The sequence below is a fragment of the Polyodon spathula genome, chromosome 8 (genome assembly GCF_017654505.1).
Source record: "Polyodon spathula isolate WHYD16114869_AA chromosome 8, ASM1765450v1, whole genome shotgun sequence".
In the NCBI taxonomy this organism is placed as follows: Eukaryota; Metazoa; Chordata; class Actinopteri; order Acipenseriformes; family Polyodontidae; genus Polyodon; species Polyodon spathula.
Genome location: NC_054541.1, coordinates 27,085,749 through 27,111,157, shown reverse-complemented (window position 1 = coordinate 27,111,157; position 25,409 = coordinate 27,085,749). Strand labels below are relative to the sequence as shown.

General features: G+C 39.9%; 1 protein-coding gene across 1 annotated transcript in view; it reads right to left on the bottom strand.

Annotated features, from left to right (window-relative positions):
• LOC121319697 (ankyrin repeat and BTB/POZ domain-containing protein BTBD11-A-like) overlaps positions 1-25,409 on the bottom strand; it is a 111,143-nt gene that overhangs the window by 15,467 nt on the left and 70,267 nt on the right. Inside the window, exons 2-3 of the mRNA XM_041257389.1 lie at positions 24,600-24,749; positions 15,807-16,011 (exon numbers count right to left, since the gene is read on the bottom strand). Coding sequence (XP_041113323.1) covers positions 15,807-16,011; positions 24,600-24,749 — 355 coding nt within the window. The remainder of the gene's footprint in view (positions 1-15,806; positions 16,012-24,599; positions 24,750-25,409) is intronic.

The following is a 25,409-nucleotide window of genomic DNA, read 5'->3' as shown; positions in this document are numbered from 1 at the left end:
GTGTTTGTTTTTTGAAAGAAACTAATAATACAGAACTAAAAGGAAAAACACGGGTCTTAAACCATCTGATTAGTTTATTTTTGCAACCTTAATTGTTTTCTTTTTGTTTTAGAAATATAACTTCCAAAACTTCCATTTGAGAGAACTATTTGTAAATCTAATATTTGTATTTGTAGCCTAATGAACTCAAGTCTCATCTGAAAAAACATGTCCTGTCATAGGGGAACTTTTTAAACCAGGCAATAAACACTCTATATAGCAGCAGCTCTCAAACTTCGCAGTACTGCGACCTCCTTCTACCAATAAAAATTACTTAGCGACCCCATTGCCCTGTGTTACTGGAGAATAGTTAGTACTGATAAGTAAAACATGCATTACAAGGCAATATCAACAAAACTAATATAGTAATTGCTTATTTTTACAGCCAACAGTATATAAAAAATTTATATATTTTTTTAAAATTACATTTAAATGAGCTTTATGGATGAACACCAATGCTTCAATTTGGGACTGTGACAGAATGATTCTAGGTTATAAATCTCCCTCACGACCAGTGAAGGTGCTGTGTAAAGGGAACAGAGTGCCCTAGACTGGATGGTTAATTGTTAGAATTAGGTGGAAGTCGGCCATCTAGAAAGGGGCGGGGCTACGGTACACTAAATCATCCACCCGGAAGGGAAACGATGTGGCTGACTGGAGGAGCGGTTGCAATCGTTAACCAGGGGGCGGGACTGACGGTATATAAGGGGACGTAGTGAGGTGATCTATTCATTTGTTACAGTTAATACTGATACCAGAAGGAGAACCTCTTTTGTTATCGTTGTTTAATTTGTTTTGTCGAGTCTAAAATACTTGTTTGTTGTTATTAGACACAATCCGGAGCTGTCGCTACAGGCCAGCACAAAACCCGGACAACACTGCACCTGAGTCTGACTCAAGCTGAGGTCTTTCCACTCTGGCCTCCTTGTTATCCCCAAGCAAAAGTGCACCACACTTGGAGAATGTTCGTTTAGCTTCATGGCTCCAACTCTCTCCCAGCTTTGTTGCGTGATGCTCCCACCGTCGTTCGCTTTAAATTAACTCTCAAGACCCACCTGTTCTCTCTTGCTTTCCATGATCTTTAAGACTGATGTCTGCTATTAGCTGCTGTGTTGTTGCTACTATTTCATATATTATGTTGTTCTCATATATTATGCATTCTTCACTGTATTTAACGTATTAGGCATTGTTTTTTGTTTTTTACTGTGTATCATGTATTATCAATTTCTCTGTATTTAAAGTATTATTGATTTTCTTGTTGTTACTGCATCTTGTAAAGCGTTTTGTGATGGCGGTCCTCTATGAAAGGTGCTATATAAAATAAAGATTGATTGACTGATTGATTGAACCATGGTTAATTGTATTTGCACCACACGCACTACAGTACTTGTGTTCACGTTTGTGTTTATTGTTGGTGAATATATATCATGGCTATTATTTTGGGACTGAACACCATGCTCTGCATTGCCTGTTATCACTTAATATTTACTGTTGTCACCAGACTATGGATTACAAATAAATAAACCATCATTTCACCAGTACTTTGCTGTCTGTCATTGTCTTGAGCACTGCGTCACCCCTACACCTGCTCACTGTAAACCACTTTGCCACAGGGACAAAAGAAGTTTACAAAAACAATCATTGCAGGGGTAAGTAGATTTTTATTTTATAAAACCAAATTATTTATCTCTAAGAATAGTGCGCAATATATCAAACCGTGTGACTGATATCTGTGTTAAGACTCCAGGATTGATACAAGGCTGAGGGATCAGTAATATCTTACTATATCTCCTGTATCTTCTGAACTTATTATAAGCTTAAAAATATGGCTGTATTTGGTACTGGGCTTGCATGCCACATGTGCAGATTGTTTAGCTTGAAAACTTCCCTGTTCATCCTGTGTTGGTCATTTGTTATTGTATGATTTATAAAAAATATAGGAAATAATCACAGAAAATCCTTCCATAATAAACTGATTTTTAAGTTTTTATCTGCAAACAAACAAGAGCTTCCAGGGGCCTAATCAGCCCCTGGACCCCCGCTTAAAATTTCCACCCCACCCTACTAAAATTTTAAATGGCACCCCTGTCCATTACCTACAGAAGGGTTCAAGTGCCAGTAAATATGCTACCAGTACTACTACCTGGCTGATAAAAGCAGTTTAAGTGTGGTTTGATTAATAAAATAAATATGAGGGTTAGGGTTATATTACCTTTATTTAACCAGATAAGTCAATTGAGAACAAATTCTCATTTTCAATAACGACCTGACCAAGAGGCTCACAACAACCAAACGTACGAGAACAATAAAAACCTTTAAAACAATACAATCAATATGAGCAGACACAGATATCAGTCAGCAGGGATCTAACCTTGCGGCTAAAGGCATTCACTGTAAGAAAACTGTTTAACTTTAGTCTAAGTTGTAACCCATTCCAATCATTAGTTGCAGCAAACTGAAATGAGCTATAACTGTAAAAACCTTAGGTAGGACTAGTTTAATAAATTTATCTGACGATGACGATGAAAATTGTAACAAATTATGCTAACAAATAGGGGTTATACCAGGCAAAGATCTGTAATGTAATAAATGCCAATGGGTCAGACACCTCATATGTAAAGAGGGGCATTTAATCAAAGAATAAAGATTGCAGTGGTGAGTATAAGGAGCACCCGTCACAAATCTTATCACTGAATGGTACAAGACATCAAGCCTCCTAAGAGCAATTCTGGAGGCCATTTTATAACTAACATCCCCATAATCAAGAATGGGGAGAACCAATGTCTTTAATCTGTAGACTGTCAATATGTGTGTTAAAAGTGAATGAACTATCCAGCCATATACCAAGATATTTATAAGTTGTGACTTGCTCCAGTTCAATCTTATTAAGAGTTAGAATTTTACAGTCACCATTACAAACTCCACTGCAATTTGTTTTCTATTTAACATCATAAATTTAGTGTTCAACAAACGATGTAAATGAGAAAAAGCCTGTTGGACACTATCAAAACTACGCTGCAGATCAGACACTGCTAAGGATATAGAAGAGCCTACTGAATATGTAATCTGCATAATGATGGATGAAAGAACTACCTAGTACCTTAGCCACATTATTTATAAACATGGAAAAAAGAGTAGGACCTAAAACAGAGCACCGTGGGACTCCCTTTGTAACTACAAGAGATTGAGAGACACATCTGTCTGACTTTACACACTGGACCTGATTAGAAAAATGATTCTGAAACCATGTAAGAGAGTTCTTATTCAAACCAATACCACTCAACCTTTGCAAAAGAATGGCATGATCAACAGTGTCAAAAGTTAGCTTTTTATCAAGGGCTGTTATGATATCATTTAAAACTTTCAAAGCTACTGTGATGCACCCGTGCCCGGAACAAGAACCAGACTGCATATCCGATATAACATTGTTACTGTCTAAAAAATAACTTAACTGCTTATTAACAATTCTTTCCATAACTTTGGATAAACAAGGTAAGATAGAAATTGGCCAATAGCAATTTGGATCTGACCTCACCTCATCCTGTTGACTTTTTAGTATCTATGTTAAGTAACTCAGCTAGCACCTCTGCTTCTGTGACAGCCTGCGAAGCAAAGCTACAAGGACAAGGAGAAAGACCGATATTGTCAGGCTTTAATAAATCAGAGCTAACAGTATTGTTTCCTATTGCCTTATCAAACATGTGCCCTGCTTCAGTAAAATGATGACTAAATAAATCAACCGCACACATTTCATCTGTAACAACTATGTTTTCAGAAATAATTGAAACCGGTAAATGTGAGGATGATGATCTATTCTCCATAATTTTAACTGTCTGCCAACATTTCTTAGGATTATTTCCAAAATTAGTAAATTGGTAATTATAGTAATTGACTTTAGCCTTTCTAATAGCCTGAGTACATGTATTTTTGGTTTGCCTAAAAGAAAGCCAGTCAGCTTGATTGTTAGTAGTCCTTGCCTTTCGCCATGCTAGATTTTTTTTTGCTCAATTAAAGAAGCCATTTCAAAATTAAACCAAGGGCTACTACGACTACTAGTACAAGTGCATGTTTGTTAATAATATTACTGAAAGTGTCTTTAAAAAAAGCGCATGCGCCTTCCACTGAAACTAATTCTACTCCAGTTTAATAATGCTAAATCTTGTAAAAAGACCTATTCGTTAAAATTTCTTAAGCTTTGTTTTAATAAAATTGTAGAAGGAAGATTTTCTATAAAGCCATTTCGAGTACAAGCTATAAAACAATGGTCACTCAAGTCCTGACAAAAGACAGCTGATTGATATTTCAAATGGAGTATTAGTAAGAATAATATCAATTAAATTGATTTGTCAGGCAGCATGGTATCAAATCTAGTAGGTTCTGTCATAATTTGGAAAAGATTTAAAAAGTCCAACTGATACTTAACAATGTCACAAGGTTTAGTCATGTCCTAATTTAGATCTCCTAATAATACAAACTCTGAATTTATATAGGGAGCTAGTAATTTGCTAAACATAATTAAGGTGCTTGCCGGGGCTGAAGGTGGTTACAGGTATATTATCACAGTTTCACTATAAAAAATAAATAAAACCATTATCACAGTATCACATAAGAAATAAATAAAAACAGCATCAGACTTTGATACAGGAATTATTAAGGGGTTGCTCATTGCTGTTTTAGGCCAAATAAAACTGGAAGGGTGTCCCTAGAGAAATGAGCTTAGCAAAACAATTTGAATCTCACAGTTCTGGCCAGGGGTTTATTTATAATTTATTGGTCTTAAACAAGAAAACAGCTTTCACTTGTTGAGACAGCGCCAGTACACTCAGACGCGAATGCTTTGTGGTCTATATAATATGATCACTTGTTTACATCAGCTTAGCCGCAAAATGGTGGTTTTCTTTTGCTGTAATCACTGGCCTACTTTCCCAGAACACTCAGCCAGCCAAACGCTCCACACAGTTTCTCAAAAGATCCCTTAAGGGCTAGACGTGAATAACAGTAACACCTCACTTTAAATCACATCACCACAAAAAGGAAGTACTGTATTCAGTTTCCTAGCTAAAAACAAAACAAAACAAAAAAAAAAAACGCTAAAAGCTAATATTAGATTTAGAAATCAACAGGTCTGTCATTTCTCAAAACAACCACACAACCACTCATCTACAGTGTAAGGATAAGGTATTTTAACCATGTTTTCTGGTAAGTTTGTGGGATGTGATTCCTCAATGAAAATTTATCATTATGCAATATCGTATTTTGTTCTCCTAGTTGTTCATAGAATAAAATATACATTATATCTAAAATCAGATCCAAGTTAAAAGTGTATTTTTGATACGAGCCGTTCACACTGCTTGAGATGAGACAAGCGACACTGAAGCGATGCAAAAAAAATATAAGACTGGTGTCTATTTTTGTGATTTTGTCGCACGGCAGCTAGGGAACTGACCAATGAGGAATAGCAACCTTTGCGCGCCTTCCGTAAACAATGGCAGAAGAAAAGATAATTCTAAGTCAGTTGGAAACAGATTCTCATTTTCAATGGCGATCTGGCCAAGAGGCTCACAAAACTGCAGAAGTAGCTTTCAGAAAAAAAATATAAACCTATTCAACAAATAAGAAAAAGATTACAGACACGTGTTACACAGTATACTGTAACAGGTGGCAATGAGGTGCAAAAACAGTAAACAATTTAACAACTGCAAGTTCTCATCAGCAACAAGTCTACATTTTGGCTAAAAAGATCAACAAATATAACATAATTTAGTTTGGTCCTCTTTTGAAGGGCATTGCAGTCATCTGCAGCCTTGGGTCCAAAAAATATCTGCCAAAAGCAAGTGAAACCTTATCATTACAGAACAGTGAACACAAGACCATGCTATAACTAGGCCCAGTTTTATAATCAAGTAATTTGATATGCAACAAATTACACTTTCACAGTGTTAGTTTAAAATAATGTCATCCTTTTGTATGTATGTTATTGTTATAAAATGCCCAGGGACACAGGCATTAATCAAAGCCTTATGTTGCCATCAGCTCACTCCTTCTCTTCAGCAGCTTTACTGGAGATTTATTACCCTGATCAAACTGTCTGTCACAGTGTTCATAATTACATCTAGACTGAGAAAGTCAAGTACTGCAGAGAATAACCCCTCCCAACCTGGACCCAAAAATGACTTATGTACTGTACTGGACCTATAAGGTATATTTACCACTATACTGAAGGTCAACAGCCAACTGACCTTTCCATCGTGCAGTACAGCATCATACTGTACATACAGTCCCAATGCCACTGTCAACATTCCAAATATGTGTGCCCATTCAATTCCAAGACTGAAATGAAACTGTTCATGAAATATTTTATTACAGACAATGCAATTTTGGTATTAATAATGAACTAATCAGATAGTTGGCACTGCCAGGCAGCACTGTATCTAATATCACAGCTTTGCAAATCTTAGTCTGTTTTAGCAGGTGTGTGATCTGGGCTAGTGTTAATAAGTCCTACAATGGTGCAATTGTTCATAAATATGTGGCTGTATTCACCTATCTCAAACTTTGGGATTTTTGGCCAAACAGAGCTCTCCACTGCAGCATCTTAATTAAGGTATTCAAATGTCGGGTGAAGTCTGTGTACATTTTTTCTGACTCGGATCAACAACTCCTTTTAAAACACCTGTTAGGCTTGGATTTTCCCATTCCCCATATTAAGTTGTGTTACAAACGACCCTTTAATCTGAGTTAAATATCCCAGTAAAAGACTACAGCTACAGGCAATCAAATGTTGAGATAAGTCTGTTTTATTTCAGACTCCTTTTAAAATACCTGTTAGGCACAGAATCCCAGCTTAAGAAAGAGCTAGTAGAGTGCAACAAAGAAGTTGATTTCCATAATCTTTTATTTTGACCCTCGTGCCCTGTTTCTTTATTGAATTGAATAAACAAGCGCCAACAGCTTTTAAATTGTAGCTCCTTGTTTCGGAGTCTCTCATTCCTGATTCTACCCTGCTACAATACCCATCTGGAATATTCTGCAATAAATACATGAAACATTCATGAAGCTCAGGGGATGTTTTTTTTTTTTTTTCCCAGAATGCCAGCCATCTCACCAAGCGAGTTACTTTGCAGTCACAGTTAAATAACATTTGTCATCCTTACTGTTTAAGTGAAGCCAAACAGTAATGCATTCAGCTCAATGTCAGTCTCTACATTAAGGTGCCAAAGCTGCCAGAATGCTCATATTGAGTATTTGTTTTGAAATTGGCATGCTGAATCCAAAAGCAATCTCAGCTTATGGAGAAACCAAACAACATGCAGGTACTGCAGTTAAAGGAATTGAAAGAAAGCTATTTTTATGGCCCCTCATTCATGAAATTTTAACTCACACTGTTTCTGTTTGTAAACCTTCTAGTTGGCAGAGCACAAAGCATGAAGATAAACCCCATACCCGCTTTACAGAGAGTTGTGAAAAGGTGAATGCATTATTGAAAACAGGCTTTGCAAAACCTAAAATATAAATACAAATTATAAAACTAGCCATAGACAGGGGCAGTTCAATAATTCTTGTGAGAAGCCCTGTTTTGACCACTCTGTCAGTCATGGCGTTGACACAAAGGTTGAGTGAGGGTGTGTTGCTCAGACCTCTTTGAGGTGCGGGTTTTGGGGAGACGATCGACCCCATAAAAATGGCATTGTCCTGTTCCTTGGGAGAATAAGGCAAGGCAGTGGAGGCGGCTGAGTGAGATAGCCACTTGATTTGAGTTTATTTACGTTCCCAAACTGGCAAAGTATAGTCCCTGGGACGTTAATTATTTTGGCTCTGGGGATCTGGGCAACCCCATAAAAGTAGGCTTGTGGTGACGGCAAGATCGTGTGTAAAGCAACACTTTTCTTTGTAGTTTTATTTACAGCGTTTGTTTTCCTTTTTGATTTCTCCTTTTGATTATAAACTATTATTTCTACAAGTACAGTACCTGAGGGCGATACCATTGCTGGTAACAACCCTGAGTGTATCCCAGGGTACCATTGCTGGTACCCTGTCGTCAATAATAAATCCTGTGCGTCTGTGTGGAGTCTCAAAAACATTTCTGACTCCTGTGTAATCAGTGAATCACCCACACACCCTACAGACACATACTGAAAAATGGATGTCACTAGAGTTATTTTATTTGTCCACATTAGACATACATCTTACCCTGTTGTGTACAAGAGTTACATATTACTTGCAAATTTCAACAATGACTTCAACAATCATCATTTTTCTCAGAAAGATGTGTCACCCCAAAGAGTATGAAGCACTGGGATTTCCAAAAGTCTAATGGGATTTTATTTAAAAAATAAATAAAATTAAGTGGGCCAGCTTATGGGAAAGCATCAAAACTAAACTGGGGTGAAATTCCACTTCATGCAGAACAAGCCTGAAGCAAATGAATATAGTGCCTCTTTAGAGAAAGTGGGCCTGTTTTACATCAGCATTGTCTTTTGTATTCATTTCACACCCCATAGGGGGAATTTTCAAAGCCTATCTGATCTTTTCAGGAAAGCTAGATGGACAATTAACATGTAAAAGCAAAATGCACAGATTTTGAGCCTCTTGTGTCTGGAGATCATAATGGCCCTGTAGGGAACCAAACATTATGAGAATGTGGTTTATTACGAGTTTCTGGATGCCTTGGTACATGCTTGTGGTAACTTGTACTCAGAGAAATGTAAAGAGATTGCTGAACTAGGAGCAGACATGAATATATTTTATTAATCGCTAAGATTTTTATAATCTAAACCTAAAAAAAAACTAAAAATAACCTTTCAAAATGATTATGTTAATACCAAACCTAGCTTGGTTAATAAACAGGGACTATGTTGCTGCAGTATTCCAGTGATCTGTGACATCTTGTTTAAATCAGTGGATATGCATATAACATAATAAGACCTGATAGATTTGATGAAATTTGAATTCCTTTCCTGCAAAGTGCAAAGTGGAATTATGTTATGGGAAACATTAGTGGCCCCTCAGTTACTGAAAATATGCACTACTGCAATTTCTGCTCTGTTGTACACTGGAGCTTGCCAGCCTCTTTTGAGATAGGCAACTCCATGTGAGTGCAATATTCTGGCAGCACGTTCCAGCTGGTGACAGTGGCAACAAAATCAAACAGTGTTACAGAGGATCAGTTGTCTTTATGAGTTGTTTTACTCTACTGTTTGCCTTATCTATACATCTTTTTGGTGAAATGAAGATTTTTCTCAGCAAAACAGTTGCATTCATTTTCTTCTTGGGTTGTATATTCTATGTCTAGGCAAAACAGATGTAACTTATTTTTTGCTTAAATGACTGATTCTCTTTTTTGTTCTTCGATAATATAATCCGTTGTTATTTTAAATGTCCAGCTGGTGGCATTGGTGAATCTATTTATTTGTGTGACATCAATATCAGTGTTTTTTTCAGTTTTAGCATTTCAATTCAGTTTCAATTTTTATTTAGTTGGTAAGATGATAATTTTGTTTCTATTTAGTTTTCATTTTATATAATTATTTCGTATCAGTTTTAGTTTCAGTTAACTAAATTCAGAAAGATTTTTTAGTTTTAGAAAAAAAAAGTTTCAGTATCTTCTCATTTTAAGAGACTTTTTTAGGTTCACGCATACGAAAAGAAAAAACTTATTAATCACTTAAAATTCCAGTTCTTTTTGTTTGAGAGTGCAAACACATACACCCATGTGCTTTGGGCAACAATGCCATAATTATTGTAAGTGAATTGTCTAAAGGGACTTCAAAAGATTTTGGTTCAGTTTCAAAAAGACCCTGGTTTCAAGGGTAGATCCTCCTCTGTTTCTCTTTCTTGCAGGCAAATCCCCACAACAGAAAAAAAACTCTATGTATGTCGGACAGACAGGTGCTATACACAAGTCTTGGCCTAACTTGGAGATTCTTTGGTTAACAGTTTCTCGGTCCAGCCAAAATGTGACAGCATTGATGTCCAAGTAGTTTCCTTCTTGCACTCAAGAAAATGCTTCTCAAATTCACTTTCACATCCCTGTCGTTGGCTTTGTACAGGATGTCCCACCATTGCCAGATGTGAGTCTCTTGGCTAGAAAATGAAATCTCTTTACTGGTGTTGGGGTAGAAGCAGCTGATTGAGATGGGCTTGTCTCTGTGAATCAACAGCTGACTAACATTTAACGTAGGCTTTGACAGCATTCAGTAGCACTTTCATTTCAGGATCACGAAGTAAGGGTGCCACCAACAGAACTTCAAATCCAACACAACCTGGCTGCAGTAATGGTTCAAATATCTTGCCTAAAGAGTGCAGCCAACTCTGAGCAAGTATGATGTTGTGGCTGGTGTGCTGTAAATGATGCTCTATATCCAGTATTGCTGGCAATAAATTAAATTAAAAAGAGCAAAACTATCCTATCCAATTAGTATGCTCTACAAAAGGCTGTAGCAGGTGACTTATGTCTTCAAGTCCCAGCCCAGTTGGTTTAGTTTCATTCAACGCAGTCTTTACCTCCAGCAGACGCTGAATCAGGAACAATGAACTGTTCCTTCTTGTTGGACAATCAGCAATCAAGGTTTTGCCAGATGCTTCAATAAGTCTCTAACCTTTCTCACAGCTGCTTTGCCTTGCCCAACAGATGTGTGTAACTTGCATGCTTCTCAAGTTCTTTCTGCCAAGTGTGTGCAAGGCAGGGAAATCAGTAAAATTATACAGCCTCTCCTGGCATTTCAGAAATGGTATCCTATGCATCTTCTAATTCTGAGTTAGATGAAGAATATTCATCCCTGCATGCCATACATTTAACAGCCTTGATCATGTTGCTCCCTTTATCTGTTATGATCAGAAGTATTTTTTTTAGGATCAATATTCCATTACTTTAAACTGGACTCAAGTTTCTCAGCAATCATCTTGCCTGTGTGTGGATGATTGATATTATGTAAGTTTAGCAGGATGTGGTGTGCCTGTTTTCCAAACAGGGTCAAAAATGATGCAGACAGACCCCTTTTAGATCATCTGTCCATGGCAATTGTGATTCTCCGTACTGAACCAATTACCTCTTTGACTGCAGCTGTGGCCTTTTCCACTGTGTCTTTGAGTTAATTTTTGAAGACAGTACAAACACGTACAGATCCTTATTTAGGCCCTGTCCACATTACATAATCTTGAGAACCATACTCAAAAACGTTTTATATTAATCCAGCTCAAAGCGTCCACACTAAAGTACCGTTTTGGGCTTAATGTGTACAAACATTGTTAAAATAGTTTGGTTACATTTAATAGCAGCGCAATGGACTGTGGGACGAATGAATCCGAGTCAACAATCTCCTGCTTGACCTGTGATGGTGCTGTAAAACAGGACCAGTGTTCCCCGGACTGGATGGTTTGGCAGGTCATTCCAGGGTCAGTCGGAAGTCAGCCATCCAGAAAGGGGGCAGAGTCACAATACGAGAAGTTATCGACTGAATGCGGTAGGCGATGTGTCAGTCATGGATTGGAGGATATGTGATTGCACTCACTACCGAAGAAGGGGAATGGCTGAGGGTATATCAGGAGATGTGGCAAAGCAATCTGTTCCTTTGTTATGGTTATGAAAGAATCAGTGAAGGAGTACTGTGTTGTAAAGAAACTGTGAGTTGTTGTGTGTTGTTTTGTTTCTCTATCAAACTGTTACATTTGTTGTTTATAGAAGGCTAATATCCGCAAGGTGTAGCTAAACAGCCAGCAATTCAACCCAGACTACACTTCACCATTGTGCACGTATAAACCTGTAAATCACCACTTTCACTAACAGCACTCACTCTGGACTTGTGACCTTGCTGTGTTTGTGTGTGTCTTGTTTATATTAGTGAATATTATTATTTTGAGACTGAACGCCGTTGTTTACCTGCACGATACACACTGTTGTGTAGAGCCAAATACAGAGCTGTTTAACTGTAAACTGTGTTGTTTGAAGTCATTCCTGAGCACTGCATCACCTCTACACCTGCACACTGCAAACCACTTTGCCACAGGGACTTAGTATGACATTATACCACCATGCACTGCATTTTAGCTTTAGAACCCGGCAAATATGGAGTCCATGCCCATGGAAGACATATCGCTTATTAGCATGAAAGTTGGGCTTTGTTTCTTAAAAACAGTTTTTTTTTAATCATAATGTGTGCGTTTCGTTTTGAACACTGAAGTTCTCCTTCACTGATTTCATCGCTCCAGATATCAGTGTGCCTTGATTTCGGCACCTGATCACGTCTTCCATGATCGATCCACCATTTTACAAGCCTCAGAAATTGTATATGGTACTGCAGTATTTATAGTCGTTCTCAACTCCTTCAGGCGCCTGTACTGAGTACTGTATTTGTAATGTCCATGTGCCAAAACATATCAGAAAGCATTTTGGGATATTGGAGGATACACAAAGAATGTAGTTTAGTATTACAGCGTCCACACTTCTAACAAACCGCACTGCCTGATGGGATCTAATTTAGAACCGGACTCATGACTACCCCGCGGTGGGTCCGGTTCTCGAGTACGGTATAAACGCTGCGTAGTGTAGACGCTAACCGTATTTAGCACTTTTAAGCCGGTTTAAAGGCAACTAATTTGGTTTAAAGGCACAGTGTGGACAGGGCCTTAGTTGCTGGATGTATTCTAGTAGAAGTAAATTTAATAAAAAAAATCATTTAACTTAGAGTTTATTTGTTTATTGTATTATGTTTTATTCTGTATATATATATATATATATATATATATATATATATATATATATATATATATATATGATGGCGGAACACTGTGCGTTTGTTTTGTTATTGTTTTTATTTTATTCTGACAGTGATGAAATTGGCAGCACATCCTCTGCCAGTTGCTGATTTAAAACCTTGTGCAGAAGGTGACCATCTCCGGAATTAAGTGATTAATTTGTTGCTAAATCGGGAGATGGTCACCTGTATGAAAAGCCTGCTGCTCTCCTTCCTCAGTATGGGTGTACGGAGGAGAGTAAGAGAGTATGAGAGCGAGCGAGGACCGAGCGAGAGAGGAGAATTTATTTAAAACATCTACGAACAGTGAAGGTGATTTTCCCAGCCTGACCTGGATTGTATTTTTGTGTTTGGGATTATTTTGCTTAAATCTTTTCTTTCGCTCTGTGAGCAGTGTTTGAATTGTTTAAATATTTTTATGTATTTTTGTTGTTTAATAAACGGCGCACATCGTGCCTGTGATCTCAAGTACCTGTCTGTCTGTGTTTGTTCCGCCTTCTGGCCTTACGTCACCGCAACATCATTTCCTGCCACACGTGGTGTCAATTGTGGGATCACCAGCGCCTCCTGGACTCAGGCCAGAGGAGGTACTTCAGAAAGGATACAACAGTTTTTTTCATTTTTTTTTATTGTAACTTTTTTGAGTGAGGAAGAGGATGGGGAGGAAGAGCTGGAGAATACCAGCTGGTTCCACCAGCAGAGGGAGAGTACCTGCTGGTTCCGTCTCCACCACCGTGGGAGGACTACGTGCAGCTCCCACCTCCACCAGCAGAGGGAGCATGCCTGCTGGTTTCCCCACTGCAGCCAGAAGGGGAGAAGCCCCTGCCACCTTCGCAACCAGAAGGGGAGAAGCCCCTGCCACCTTCGCAACCAGAAGGGGAGGAGCACCTGCCATCTTCGCCGCCAGAAGGGGAGGAGCCCCTGCTGCCTTCGCCGCCAGAAGAGGAGGAGTCCCTGCCATTTTCGCCGCCAGAAGGGGAGGAGCCCCTGCTGCCTTCGCCACCAGAAGGGGAGGAGCCCCTGCCACCTTCGCCAGTAGCAGAGCAGCACGAGTTGCCTCTGTCTTCACCACCATCACCACCTGGAGAAGAGAGGCAGGAGCTGCCATTGTCTCCACCACCACCAGGAGCAGAGCAGCAGGAGCTGCCTCTGTCTCCACCTCCACCAGGAGCAAAGCAACAGGAGCGGCCTCTGTCTCCAATTCCGCTAGAGGGAGAGAAGCAGGAGCTGCCTCTCCCTTCAGCATTGGAGGGAACAGGGCAGGGTGCTGCCCGAACTCAGCAGCCCCTGCATAGGGCGCTGAGGGGAGCATGGGGGAAAATGCTCGGCCACAGTGGCTGAGAAGAGGGCCAATCTCCGCACCACAGCAAGGCCTGGCTCTTCCCACCGTCGCCTTCCGAGGGACCGCTGCTGCCCTGCCTCAAACCGCCCAAGGATGCCTGCCTCGCACCGCCCAAGGATGCCATGCCTGCATTGCCTGGGGCTGCCTGTTGCTCCGCATCGCCTGGGGCAGCCTGTGTCTCTCTTATATCCCCTAGGGTTGCAGAGGGTCCCGCTTCGCCTGGGGTTGCGGAGGGTCCCGCTTCGCCTGGGGTTGCCGAGGGTCCCGCTTCTCCTGTGGTTGCCGAAGGTCCCGCATCACCTGGGGTTGCTTATCTCTCCTCTGTTTCTCCTAGGGTTGCTGCCGGTCCTGCTTCGCCTGGGGTCGATGAGGGCTCTGCTTCGCCTGGGGTCGTTGAGGGCTCTGATTCGCCTGGGGCCGCTGAGGGCTCTGTTTTGCCTGGGGTCGCCAGCTCTGCTTCGCCTGGGGTCGCTGCAGGCTCTGCTTTGCCTGAGTCAGGAGACCAGCTCGCAGCAGGAGAAACAGTGGCTAAAGCCATGAAGAGGGAGCTGCCAGCCACGAAGGAGTGCGGGGTGAAGGACCTCCCACCATGGCCGCCCGCATCGACACCTTGCTCCCCAACTTTCGGGACATTGAGACTGAGGGGGGAGGTGGCCGTTGGGGCCATGTGTGCTTTGCACAAGGGGGGGGGGGGGGGGGGGGGGGCGGGATAGTACCAGGGCGAGCAGCCCTGTACAGGTTTATTTCAGTCGGGACAAGGTTTTATTTGTTATGTTACACAGAACGGGTTGCATTGTATGTGTTATTAAAACAAATTTAAACAAATAACAAACATAAAATATTGTGTTGTGGGGTACACAGTCATGTGTGTGTGTGTGTGTGTGTGTGTATATATATATATATATATATATATATATATACGGCAGAAAGCGTTGGTTTTGTATTGTTATTATTTTGCTCTGGCAGTGACGAAATTGCCAGCCCGTCCTCTGCCAGTTGCTGATTTAAAACCTTGTGCAGAAGGTGGCCATCATCCAAATTAAGTAAGTGATTAATTTGTTGCTAAATCAGGAGATGGTCACCTGTACAAAAAGCCTGCAGCTCTTCCTGCTCAGTGAGGAGGAGCAAGCGATAGAGGAGAATTTATTTAAAACATCCAGGAACAGTGAAGGCGATTTGCCCAGCCTGACCTGGATTGTATTTTTGTGCTTGGCATTATTTTGTTTAAATCTTTTCTTTCGCTCTGTGATCAGTGTTTGAATTGTTTAAATATTTGTATGTATTTTTGTTGTTGAATAAACAGCGCACACCGCGCCTGTGAGCTGCAGTACCTGCCTGTCTGTGTTTGTACTGCCTTCTGGCCTGAAGTCACCGCAACTCCATTTCCTGCCACACTGGGGGAGAGACTTAGAGCTGTGAGTTTAGTCACATGTTCGATCAAGATTCATATTCAGTTGTTGCTGCACTGCACAAAATGTGGTAATGCAGAATTGTGGCTACAGACAACAAATCCTCACAGAACGCATTTTGTTAAATCATCCTTATGGTCAAAAATTAAAATATGCTGTATTCCTACTCTAAACTTACTCAAAAGTTTTCACATCTGCTATTCTATTGCAAGCGTACATATCTTATAGACACCAGCAACTCAAACACATATATTTAAGACGTACCTCTCCGTCTGCAGGGTGACTTTGGATGGCTCCACGTTGGGGTTCTCCCACTCCATCTGTGGACAGTGCATGAAGTAGCAGAGGGTATACAAGGCTTCAGGCTCCCAGTATGCCAGCCCTTGCTTGTGGTGCATTGGGGTGCCATTGCTGTGATTCTTTAGGTGCAGAGGCTGGAGGTGATGCATTGCACGGGACACCAAATCACCTACAAAACAAAATTACTTAACCTATTACTGGAAGGAAACAAGAAACACTGGTTCTGTTTGAATGACTAAAAGTTGTGTACTAAGTGTGGATGATTCTTTGGTTAGTACGATGGACAGTACTAATGATAAGCCCCTTTCACACTGGCAGGCTCTACCCGGGTTGGAACCTACTCGGGTGAAGACCAGGTGTCATTCGGGTTGGGTACGTGAGTTCACACTGCTTTTGATAAAGCAGGGTTGGCCTGGATGACAGAGTCAAGTGCACAATACGTGTATCAATGCCCCGGAAGCAGCTTGTTACGGACACGGACACTTTCATCCAAGCTTCTCTGGATTGAACCGCCAGCCCAAATGTTGATTAGATCAAATGTTTCTTGATCCCCGCTTCAATCTGGCTCATGCTGTGTCTCAGTCAACAAAAATATGGCTAAACAGAATAAGCAGAAATGTTCCTTGTGGAAGAGAAACCCAGTGGGGCTCTGAATTTCCTGGCGAAGGTGCTTCTATAGTGTGTACCGGTATGATCTTTAAAGTGAATAAATAACCAGGCAGCCTTCATAGCAAGACAACAAAGCCTTTATTTGTTTTGATAAAGTCCATCCAGAGCTTTTCCTTTGGCAGGAGGGATGCCACATGGGAAGTTCATTTTGGTACAGCTGCTGTTCTACTTTGAATATGTTACTTTGCTCACTCATTTCAAAGACAGCAAGGCTAGCAGTTTGGATTCTGTTGTTGTTAATCTGAGAGGCACTTTAACTTAAACACTGTTGTTTTACTTAGATGACATTTGCCAAATAAGATCCCTTCACATCAAGATTGGAAATTTCTGAAAATTCACAAGAAAATGCATGTCATTATCTCAGGTAGATATAGGGGACAGGATGCCACCCCTTGTATCTGGGAAGAAGGGATACACAAACTTAGCAATGATGAATTAGGTGAGTGGAACAATGAATTAAATGATACATGTATTTACACTGTGTTCTTGTTAATTATATCCCTTGAGAATAGGATTTTAAAAAAAGTTATTTCATTTAACAAGAGACATTCAAAGTAGGGTATAAATGTTGCTTAATAATAACTGCACATTTTAATTGGTCTTGCCAAACCCTAAATATTTTTGTGTTCTACTCCCCTTTCTTCCACCTTTTGCACTGACCGTTTGAATTGAAATGTCTAGAATATTAATGTCTGGAAATTACATTAATATAAATGAGTAATAATAGCAAATTACTGATGTCAATGGTAAAGTGTTAACCTTGAACAGGAATGAATGTGCCTACCCCCTACCTCTCTCACAATGAAGCAGGTGTCTGATAATGCCTGGAAGGTGCTAATTTCATTCTCATTTCTAATGGAGGGCATTGTTGTTTTCCTGTCCTACATTTGTTCTCTCTCCTCTTTTGTTTGAAGTGTTTCTCATGCCTTTTCCCTGTAGGATTTGTACATGTGCAATTTACATTTGCAATAACTCAGCATAATGTTTGTATTGGGGGAGGGGTTCTGACTACAGGTGACATCTCTTGAAACAACCCAGAACCAAGGCCCTGTCGAGTGCTTCTGAATGTAAAATACGTGCATTGAGAAAAAGCAGCAGTAGTGACCCTAATGACCTTTGCCAAATAACAGTACTCCTGTCCAGCCCAGGGATTGGGTCTATTTGCAAGCCAGCATGAATGTTCAGGCAATAACCGCATTCAAAATACTGTCTACTATTATACTGTACAGACCAAAGAGGTAATTTTGCACTGTCCTGATGCATTCAATGTGAAAAGGACTACACAACTACAACTCTGAGAGTGAAGGCATTGTAACCAGACCCCTTTTTTAACAAAGCATCTAAGTGAAGACAAAGTTCAAAGCGAAATGAACACCTCGTAACTAAACAGCTCATAACAAGTGCAAATTGCTCCCAGATATGAGCAAGACCTTTTACACCTTTTCAATGCCTAATACAGCTAAACCAAAGGCAACACTCCCCTGTTTGAAAAGACAGGTTACATCGCCATTTGGAAACAATTATGAGGTCAGAGCATGGTAAAAGTTTGAATATTGGCAACATTTAAGATTTACTGGTAAATGTCGACATTTACCAAGCAAAACGGTAAATGTCTGAAATAAACATGATAACTCTTCATTTCGGACATTTAGAGGTAAATCTCAAGAATAACCAAGTGGCTTTGGCTAATGGCGGAATGTAAGGCTTCAGGAGTCCTGTATAACTCTAAGTGCCACAAGAGTCTACCATGCTGCAATAAGTAAGTAAATATATCTACTCAATGCCTGTACTTGTTGCGTTTTGTGTCAGAACCAAAGTGTGATTTTCTGCTGAAAAAACGAAAGTCCTTATAATTTGCATTTACCAGAATGTTATTTTTCATCAAACTACTATGTACTTGGAGTCTCACTTGGGATCCACGTTACTGTATTGCAGCTGTCATGCACTGAAGTGTTTGCTTTTCTTTCTGGGAGCCTTAGGCTTGCACACTTTGACATTATAATAAATGAAACCACAAGAGTCAGATGCTACCAGTGTAACCACCCACATTACCTGCTCATGTGAAGTAGGTACAGTAGGTGTATTAAGTCGTAGGCCTTAACTACCAATGTACTGTCAATACTGACTAATATAGCTTTCATAACTGTGACAGGAAGAACCCTATCGCTGGTTCTTGTGCAAATGTGTGCAGGTGGGACACGGAACAAGATATGCTAGGCAACTAATTGAGCAGTTAGGTTTGCCCGGCGCTGAGCTGATCAGGAGGATCGGATTGGCTGGGGGTCGGGGGGTGGTATTGCCCAGGGAGGCTGCGCGCAGCTCAAAGGGCGCCTGCGCCACAGCTTGAGGAGACTGCACCGCCATGCTACACAGAGGGGCGCTTTGTTTACATCCAGGAGGAGAGCGTCCACTCTGCAGGATTACTGCTACAGACATGCCTGTGAAGGCTCTGCTCAGCCAGGACTGTGGCAACAACCTGCAGTCGATGGGAAGCCGGCACTTCGGGAGCAACAGGAGTAGGTTAGTTTAGGGGATCAAAAAGTATAGAGAGGGTTTTTGTAGTGTAGTAGGTTCCTGGTGCATGGACATCTTTTTTAGTGAGACTAGTTTCGCCTTGTGTGGCAAACTTTTATTTTTCGCTTTGTTTTGTTTTCTTTATTAAATCTGACACTAGGGCTACCATTGCTGGTACCCTAGTGGCAGCACCTGTGTGTTTATTGAATCTACGTGCCTGTGTGGCGTGTCAACACCCAATGCTCTGTATCTGCCTTATTATTATACAGTGACACACCTAACACTTCCCCCTGTTACAATAATAAAGATTATTTGGTCTTTGGCTCAGCTTTGCCCTTTGGGGGAGCTGGCTGTCTGTGAAATTGAATTAGTAGTGCTCTTAACACAAGCGTTTAATACTGTAGGAGCCCAGGGCTACATATTACACCGTTAGTGCCAGAATGCCTTTCCACATAGAGACATGAACATGAAACGCTGCAGTGTGGCTATGTGGGTGCAACAACATAATCACATTCTTGACTGATTAGCTACTTGATTAAAAAAGTAAAGCCTAAAGGATCAATTTGGGAGACTGTAATAAAACACTGACTCTTGTCATTGTGATCATTCTTATTGTACCCAATTAGAATGACTGCGTTTCAGAATCATACTGTATATACAATACAATAAAGGACCCAGATTAGTGGCATTGATCTAAAGCAAATGTATTGCCCAGAATATCTGAAAAGAATGACTCAATACTACTACTGCCACTACTACTAAAATAATGAAGGAAATAAATTAAACAGCTGTATAAATTAACAATCAGCCTATATTTAAACACATAGCCCCTTAAAAAAAGGAGTGTACATTAATTACAGTAGAGAAGAAACTAGAATTGAAGTAATAGCTCAAAACAAACAGAATAATAAAACACACGCTGAATCATGCGAGATATGCACAAAGGGGAACATAAAAAATAAATATCAACTCATATTGTATTGAAAAGGAATCTCTACAGGGTTCTGCAAATTAAGCTATTCCTCCCAAGCTGTGGGTAAGACTACACTGTTCTAATCTGTAGCCAACAGCTAAATCACAGTTGAAGCCTGATCTCGTCAGATCTCAGAAGCTAAACAAAGTGGGAGCTGGTTAATAATTGGATGGGGGACCTTCAGGGAAACCCAGGTGTTGCAGAAAGTGTTGCTGGTGGCTCAGCAGAGGATCTCTTTTCTCTGTAACAGAGCTCCAGCAATGCTCCAGGACTATAAACGGTCCTGTCTACAGATTCCACGGCACTCCTTCAAAGAACTGATTACTCTGTGTGTATTTCTGTGTTATATGTTGCGTGTTAATGTTGGTGTATAGTAATTGGTACATGGGATATAATGTGGGTTACAAGCACAAGTGTTTATTTGTGTTTAGGCATGAGGACTGCACAGCACTTCACGTGCAGGTAAAATGTAATAATATGTGAGCATGGGGAATTGCACTTCATTAATTCACGTGCAGTTGTACCGAGACTCTAGTTGAATGATTGATTAGCAATCGAGTCTCGGTACAGCTGCATAAAAGCAGCATGTTTTCACTCACTCGGGGTTGTGTGTTCGTTAGTGGAGAATGGGTGAGAGAAAGAGGAGATTTATAAGCAATTGCTACAACGTGCTGGAAACACCAGCACTGTACTTATTTGTGTTCATCCACTGTTTGACTGTCTGTTTAGTGTTAGTATGTTTTGTTTGTATATTTATTTTGGCTCAAGTGCACTGTCCTGTTTTGGTGTCAGTGTTTTTGTTACAAACCTTTTATTTTCTGTCTGTTTAATTATTAAACAGTGCATCAGCGCCTTCACCATTTCCAAACCTGTGTTATGTGTTGGTTCCTGTTTCTGGTCTGACGTCACCCACTGCAGTCGTCTTTGTGACACCTCCTTGTGTACCAGGTCACTAACGTTAAATAAAAATGAGCTATTACTTGGTTAAGGACTGAAATAATTGGATGTGAGCTGCCTCAGTATACATGCGTAATCCACCATACTAAAAGAAAAAGCTATTTTGTTTACTTTGTTTAGAGGTTTCCCTTAGCTTACAGGTGCCAGTCATAGGATCCCCCTGCTGCTTTAGGTAGCAGCAGAAACATCCCTGTAGATTACAAAGTCACAGAGTGGTAACAATGATTCAAGGAGAGAGGGCATCTGTGTATCTGCTGCTACTGAGACACTATTTGGGGAATGTAAAATTAAAAATCATGCTTTACGATGCAGATAAGTTTACAAAAAGGTAGTACAAAGTCACCCAAAAACATATTCAGGTATAAAATTGAATGTGATTTTGAATTTGGAAGAGAGTGGCTGATGTTGGGGGTGGGTAATTCCATTGAAAAGTCAGAACTGAATATGCTTTGTCACCTTTAAAGTCTGAGTCAAGACCTTAGAAATGCTAGAAACTCTGTGTCATGAGCTGAGGGAGTGAGATGGCTGTGTAACTGGACAGCATTGACGTAGGATCCAGTGAGTAGGCGTTTAACTAGAAAACCTCAACTGCTATATGTATCTCAACTAAGATCCTATAAAAGCCTAGAGACAGGATTGTGTATTGTATCAACTGACTCCAGCACAGCATACTAAATACTTCTGAGCCTTCAGTGCAGAGCTGTGCAGGGACAGAGAATAAAACAACACAAATTCATCTTAGAGGTTATGTAAAAACTGCTGTTTGCAAGGTGTTTTGGATGGATACAATAAATGACTCTATCACACAGGGGTAACACATGCTAAAGAATTCCCATATGTAGTTGTATCACTGTAACACAAAAGATTTGGGTATCATAACAGTCTGCTTTTAAATGCCCTGAGCAATTACTCTGCTAAAAATTGAACAACTGACACATTAAAGTATGCTCTTAAGGCACAGCAGTTAAAAAGCCAAGGGTATAATTTACATTATTTTATCTTACAACTAGAGAATTGGGATTTCTATCTTTTCAATGCCACAGCTGCTATTGTGACTTTCCTATCAATGTTTCTATTTTAGAATTCATATTTTCAGAGTTTGGGGAGGGCAACTTCTTGAACCCCACAGAGTTCACACAAACTGTTTTATAAAAATGTAATTAAAAATTCTGGGATGCTGAAGGTGTTAGAGTATATTCCCATATCCACAGTGTCTACTGGATTGAAGAAACATACAGTAAATTAAATAAAATACAATGCACACACCATATCTGCATTTGCCCAACAATACAGCTATAGCTGGCTCAAGAATATTTGTGGGGTATTGCTATGTGATAGAGAGCGAATTAATCCTAGCCAATAATCTCCTTCCCGACTTGTGAGGGTGCTGTATAACAGGAACAGTGTGCCCAGGACTGAATGGTTTGGTAGTTCAATCCAGGGTCAGTCGGAAGTCAGCCATCCAGAAAGGGGGCGGAGTCACAATTGCAGATGTCATCACCTTAATGAGGTAAGCGATGTGTCAGTCATGGATTGGAGGATATGTGATTGCACTCGCTACCGAAGCGGGCGGGAATGAAGGTATATCAGGGGATGTGGACAAGCAATCTGTTCCCTTGTTATGGTTACGGAAAGGACGTATGAGTGTGATTTAACTGTGAGTGTTTTTTTGTGTTGTTTTTGTCTGTCTATTAATAATTGTATTTGTCATTGTTAGCAGGCTAAACTATCCAGGAGCTGTCGCTAAACACCATGGCCAACCACAGACTACACCACTGCACTTCTGTTTCACTAACTACTGTATAATTTACCACTTGCACTAGGAGCACTCACTATTGGCCTTGTGACCGTGTGTGTTTATCAAGTAGTGTTATTATTATTAGTGTTATTATTATTTTGGGACTGAACCCCATGGGTTGTAACTATGCCATGTACGTCGTTGTGTAGGGCCGGTTACTATTATTTGCACCACAAATAAAGAACTGTTTCTCACCGTGAACTGTGTTGTGTTTGTTATTACTGAGCACTGCATCACCTCTACACCTGCGCGCTGCAAACCAATTTGCCACATGTTACTACTGTGCTTTAACCAAGTACAACAGTTTACCATCATTTCCTTTTCATTACCATTGCTCGCCTCTGCTCTACAAGGCTTTCAATAGGATTTTACTTTTCTAGGCTTTGCTGTATACCATAGTAAACTTCTATAAAAAATATTTTTTTAACTAGAACCCAGTCAAACATCTAGGTTGAGCTCCAGAAGCTTCTTAGTTTAAGAGTCTTTTACAATGTCTGTGACACAGTATAGGAACTCTTAAGTAACAGGCTATAGTATTTAGTTTAAAAGAAAAAAGAAATGGAGCCATGCTTTCACAGACCGTCTTGTACTTCCTGGGTCATTTTACCTGGGCAGTGAAGTCCCCACCTATTCACTGTTTTTTCCCTCCGTCCGTAAGTAGTCAGCTACTTCCTCTACTGACTGACACGCTTTCAACCAGTAACATGCTTTGACCCGGAAGACACACTTAAGGTCAAACAGATAACCCAAAAAAGGCATAGAATCTGAGAACATCCTTTAACCTAAAGTAGTACTACAAATTATCTTTTAAAATGTAAATACATGTATGCCATAACTGCACATTTTTACCTATGTATTGTAGCTAATGGAAGTGCAAATGTTTAAGGCTTATGGTATTATTTTTGCAAGCTACAATTACTTTAACAAAATCTACATTGCTAATCACAGACAACTTATTTTAATGAGTCTCTACTTTCAAATCATTCACCTGCAGCTGAACAGATGTTCAATGTGAACTGAACTTGACCTTGTATTGTTTGAATTAGGCTTCTTATGCTGAACCATTGCTGGGACAAAAGACATAATAATAATATTACTGTATTCTGTTATTTTAAAGTATTTTGATTTATGGGTGGGAATGGAAATTTAATTTATTCCTGACAAACATTTTTTTCAAAATGGTACTCTGGCATAAACTTACAAAAGACTATCAAGCGCCATTACAGATGTTGGTTTTCATAACTTAAGTACACAAAAGGACCTTAATTTAGTTATCTCTATTTGTGTAACTATTTTAAAGTGAAACTATGTGATTGCTACACACAGCAGTAAGGTTTGAAAAAAATGTGTATCATACAAAAATGATTAGTTACTACAAGATGCATCCAGCTCTAACCAATTTGTTCTTCAGATCAGACATTTGTTTTTGTAAATAGTATTAGAGAAAGATGAGGTTCTTGGAAATAATGGTAAATGTATGCAGATTATTCATATGCAAACTTCAATTTCAAGAGTGCAATTGTATGGTTTAGATAAAATAAATTAACTTTACTGTCTTTATTCTTGACTCCCACTGATAATCCTGCAAAGGATGCCCTTTACAGCCTCCACTATTAGCCCCTTTGGGAGTTCTGAGTCAGATACATCCTAAAATAAGTAAATGCCTGAAGGTAGTCAGAGTTGAACTGTTTGCCAACTCTCATACCAATGTATTTTTCCTAAGGTTCATGCTATATTTAATTTGACATCACAGTTTTTGCAAGCTGGGTTGTTGGGTGAAAATAGAATGATGGAATGCCAGGCACTGCTTGAGTTAAATGTGATGAAAACAGTCAGGTTTACTTACTGAGCTCAGCAATGCTTCCCACACGAGTTGCAAGCAGGGACTGCTCAATCGTCCTCAGTTCAGACTGGCTGTACATGTGCACTTCTCCTGGTTTGTTGGACCTCTGCTGCTCTCTGTGCAGGTTTAGGCTGTCAGGCAGGGACAGAACACCTGAAGGACAGGGAAGAGTAACAATAACTACAGTTCCTGCATGATCATCAATTGTTAATTGACTGACTAATGCACAAATCAGAATAACAGGTATTGCAACTGTATCAATGACTAGTCACCCTAAATTAATTAGAAATCCAGTAATGTTATTTACCTGTACAATACATAAACTCCTTCTCCCGAAGCATAATTGCATAGTGATTCCAACATGAGCTCTTCCTGTAGCACAAACTGAGTTATAAAATAACTGCACCAATTCATTTTGAAACTGTTAGCAATTACAGTATAAAGCCAAGATGGTAATGTTGTACATTTTCCTCATTGCCCCTATTTCATTCATAAGCCAAATAAACACTGGGTCTGAAGACCTATTTATATTCTTAAGATGTCTTAAGTTATTTTCTTTAATTATTAAAATATTCAACTTTTTTTTGATTACTTGCCTTCAATTCTACAAAAGTTATCAGGACTGAGGAGTCAAAGAGTTAATGAGGGCCCATTCTTTCCTCTCCTTAAATGGTAACTGATTACTGACCAGAACTGACCTCTTGACTTGCACAATTAAATCCAGACACTCCACATAACTGTGGGAGCTCAGGTCCCAGTCTGACTGGTCCTGCCAAAACACAGAAACCCTCAGGACAACGGGTCACATTCGTA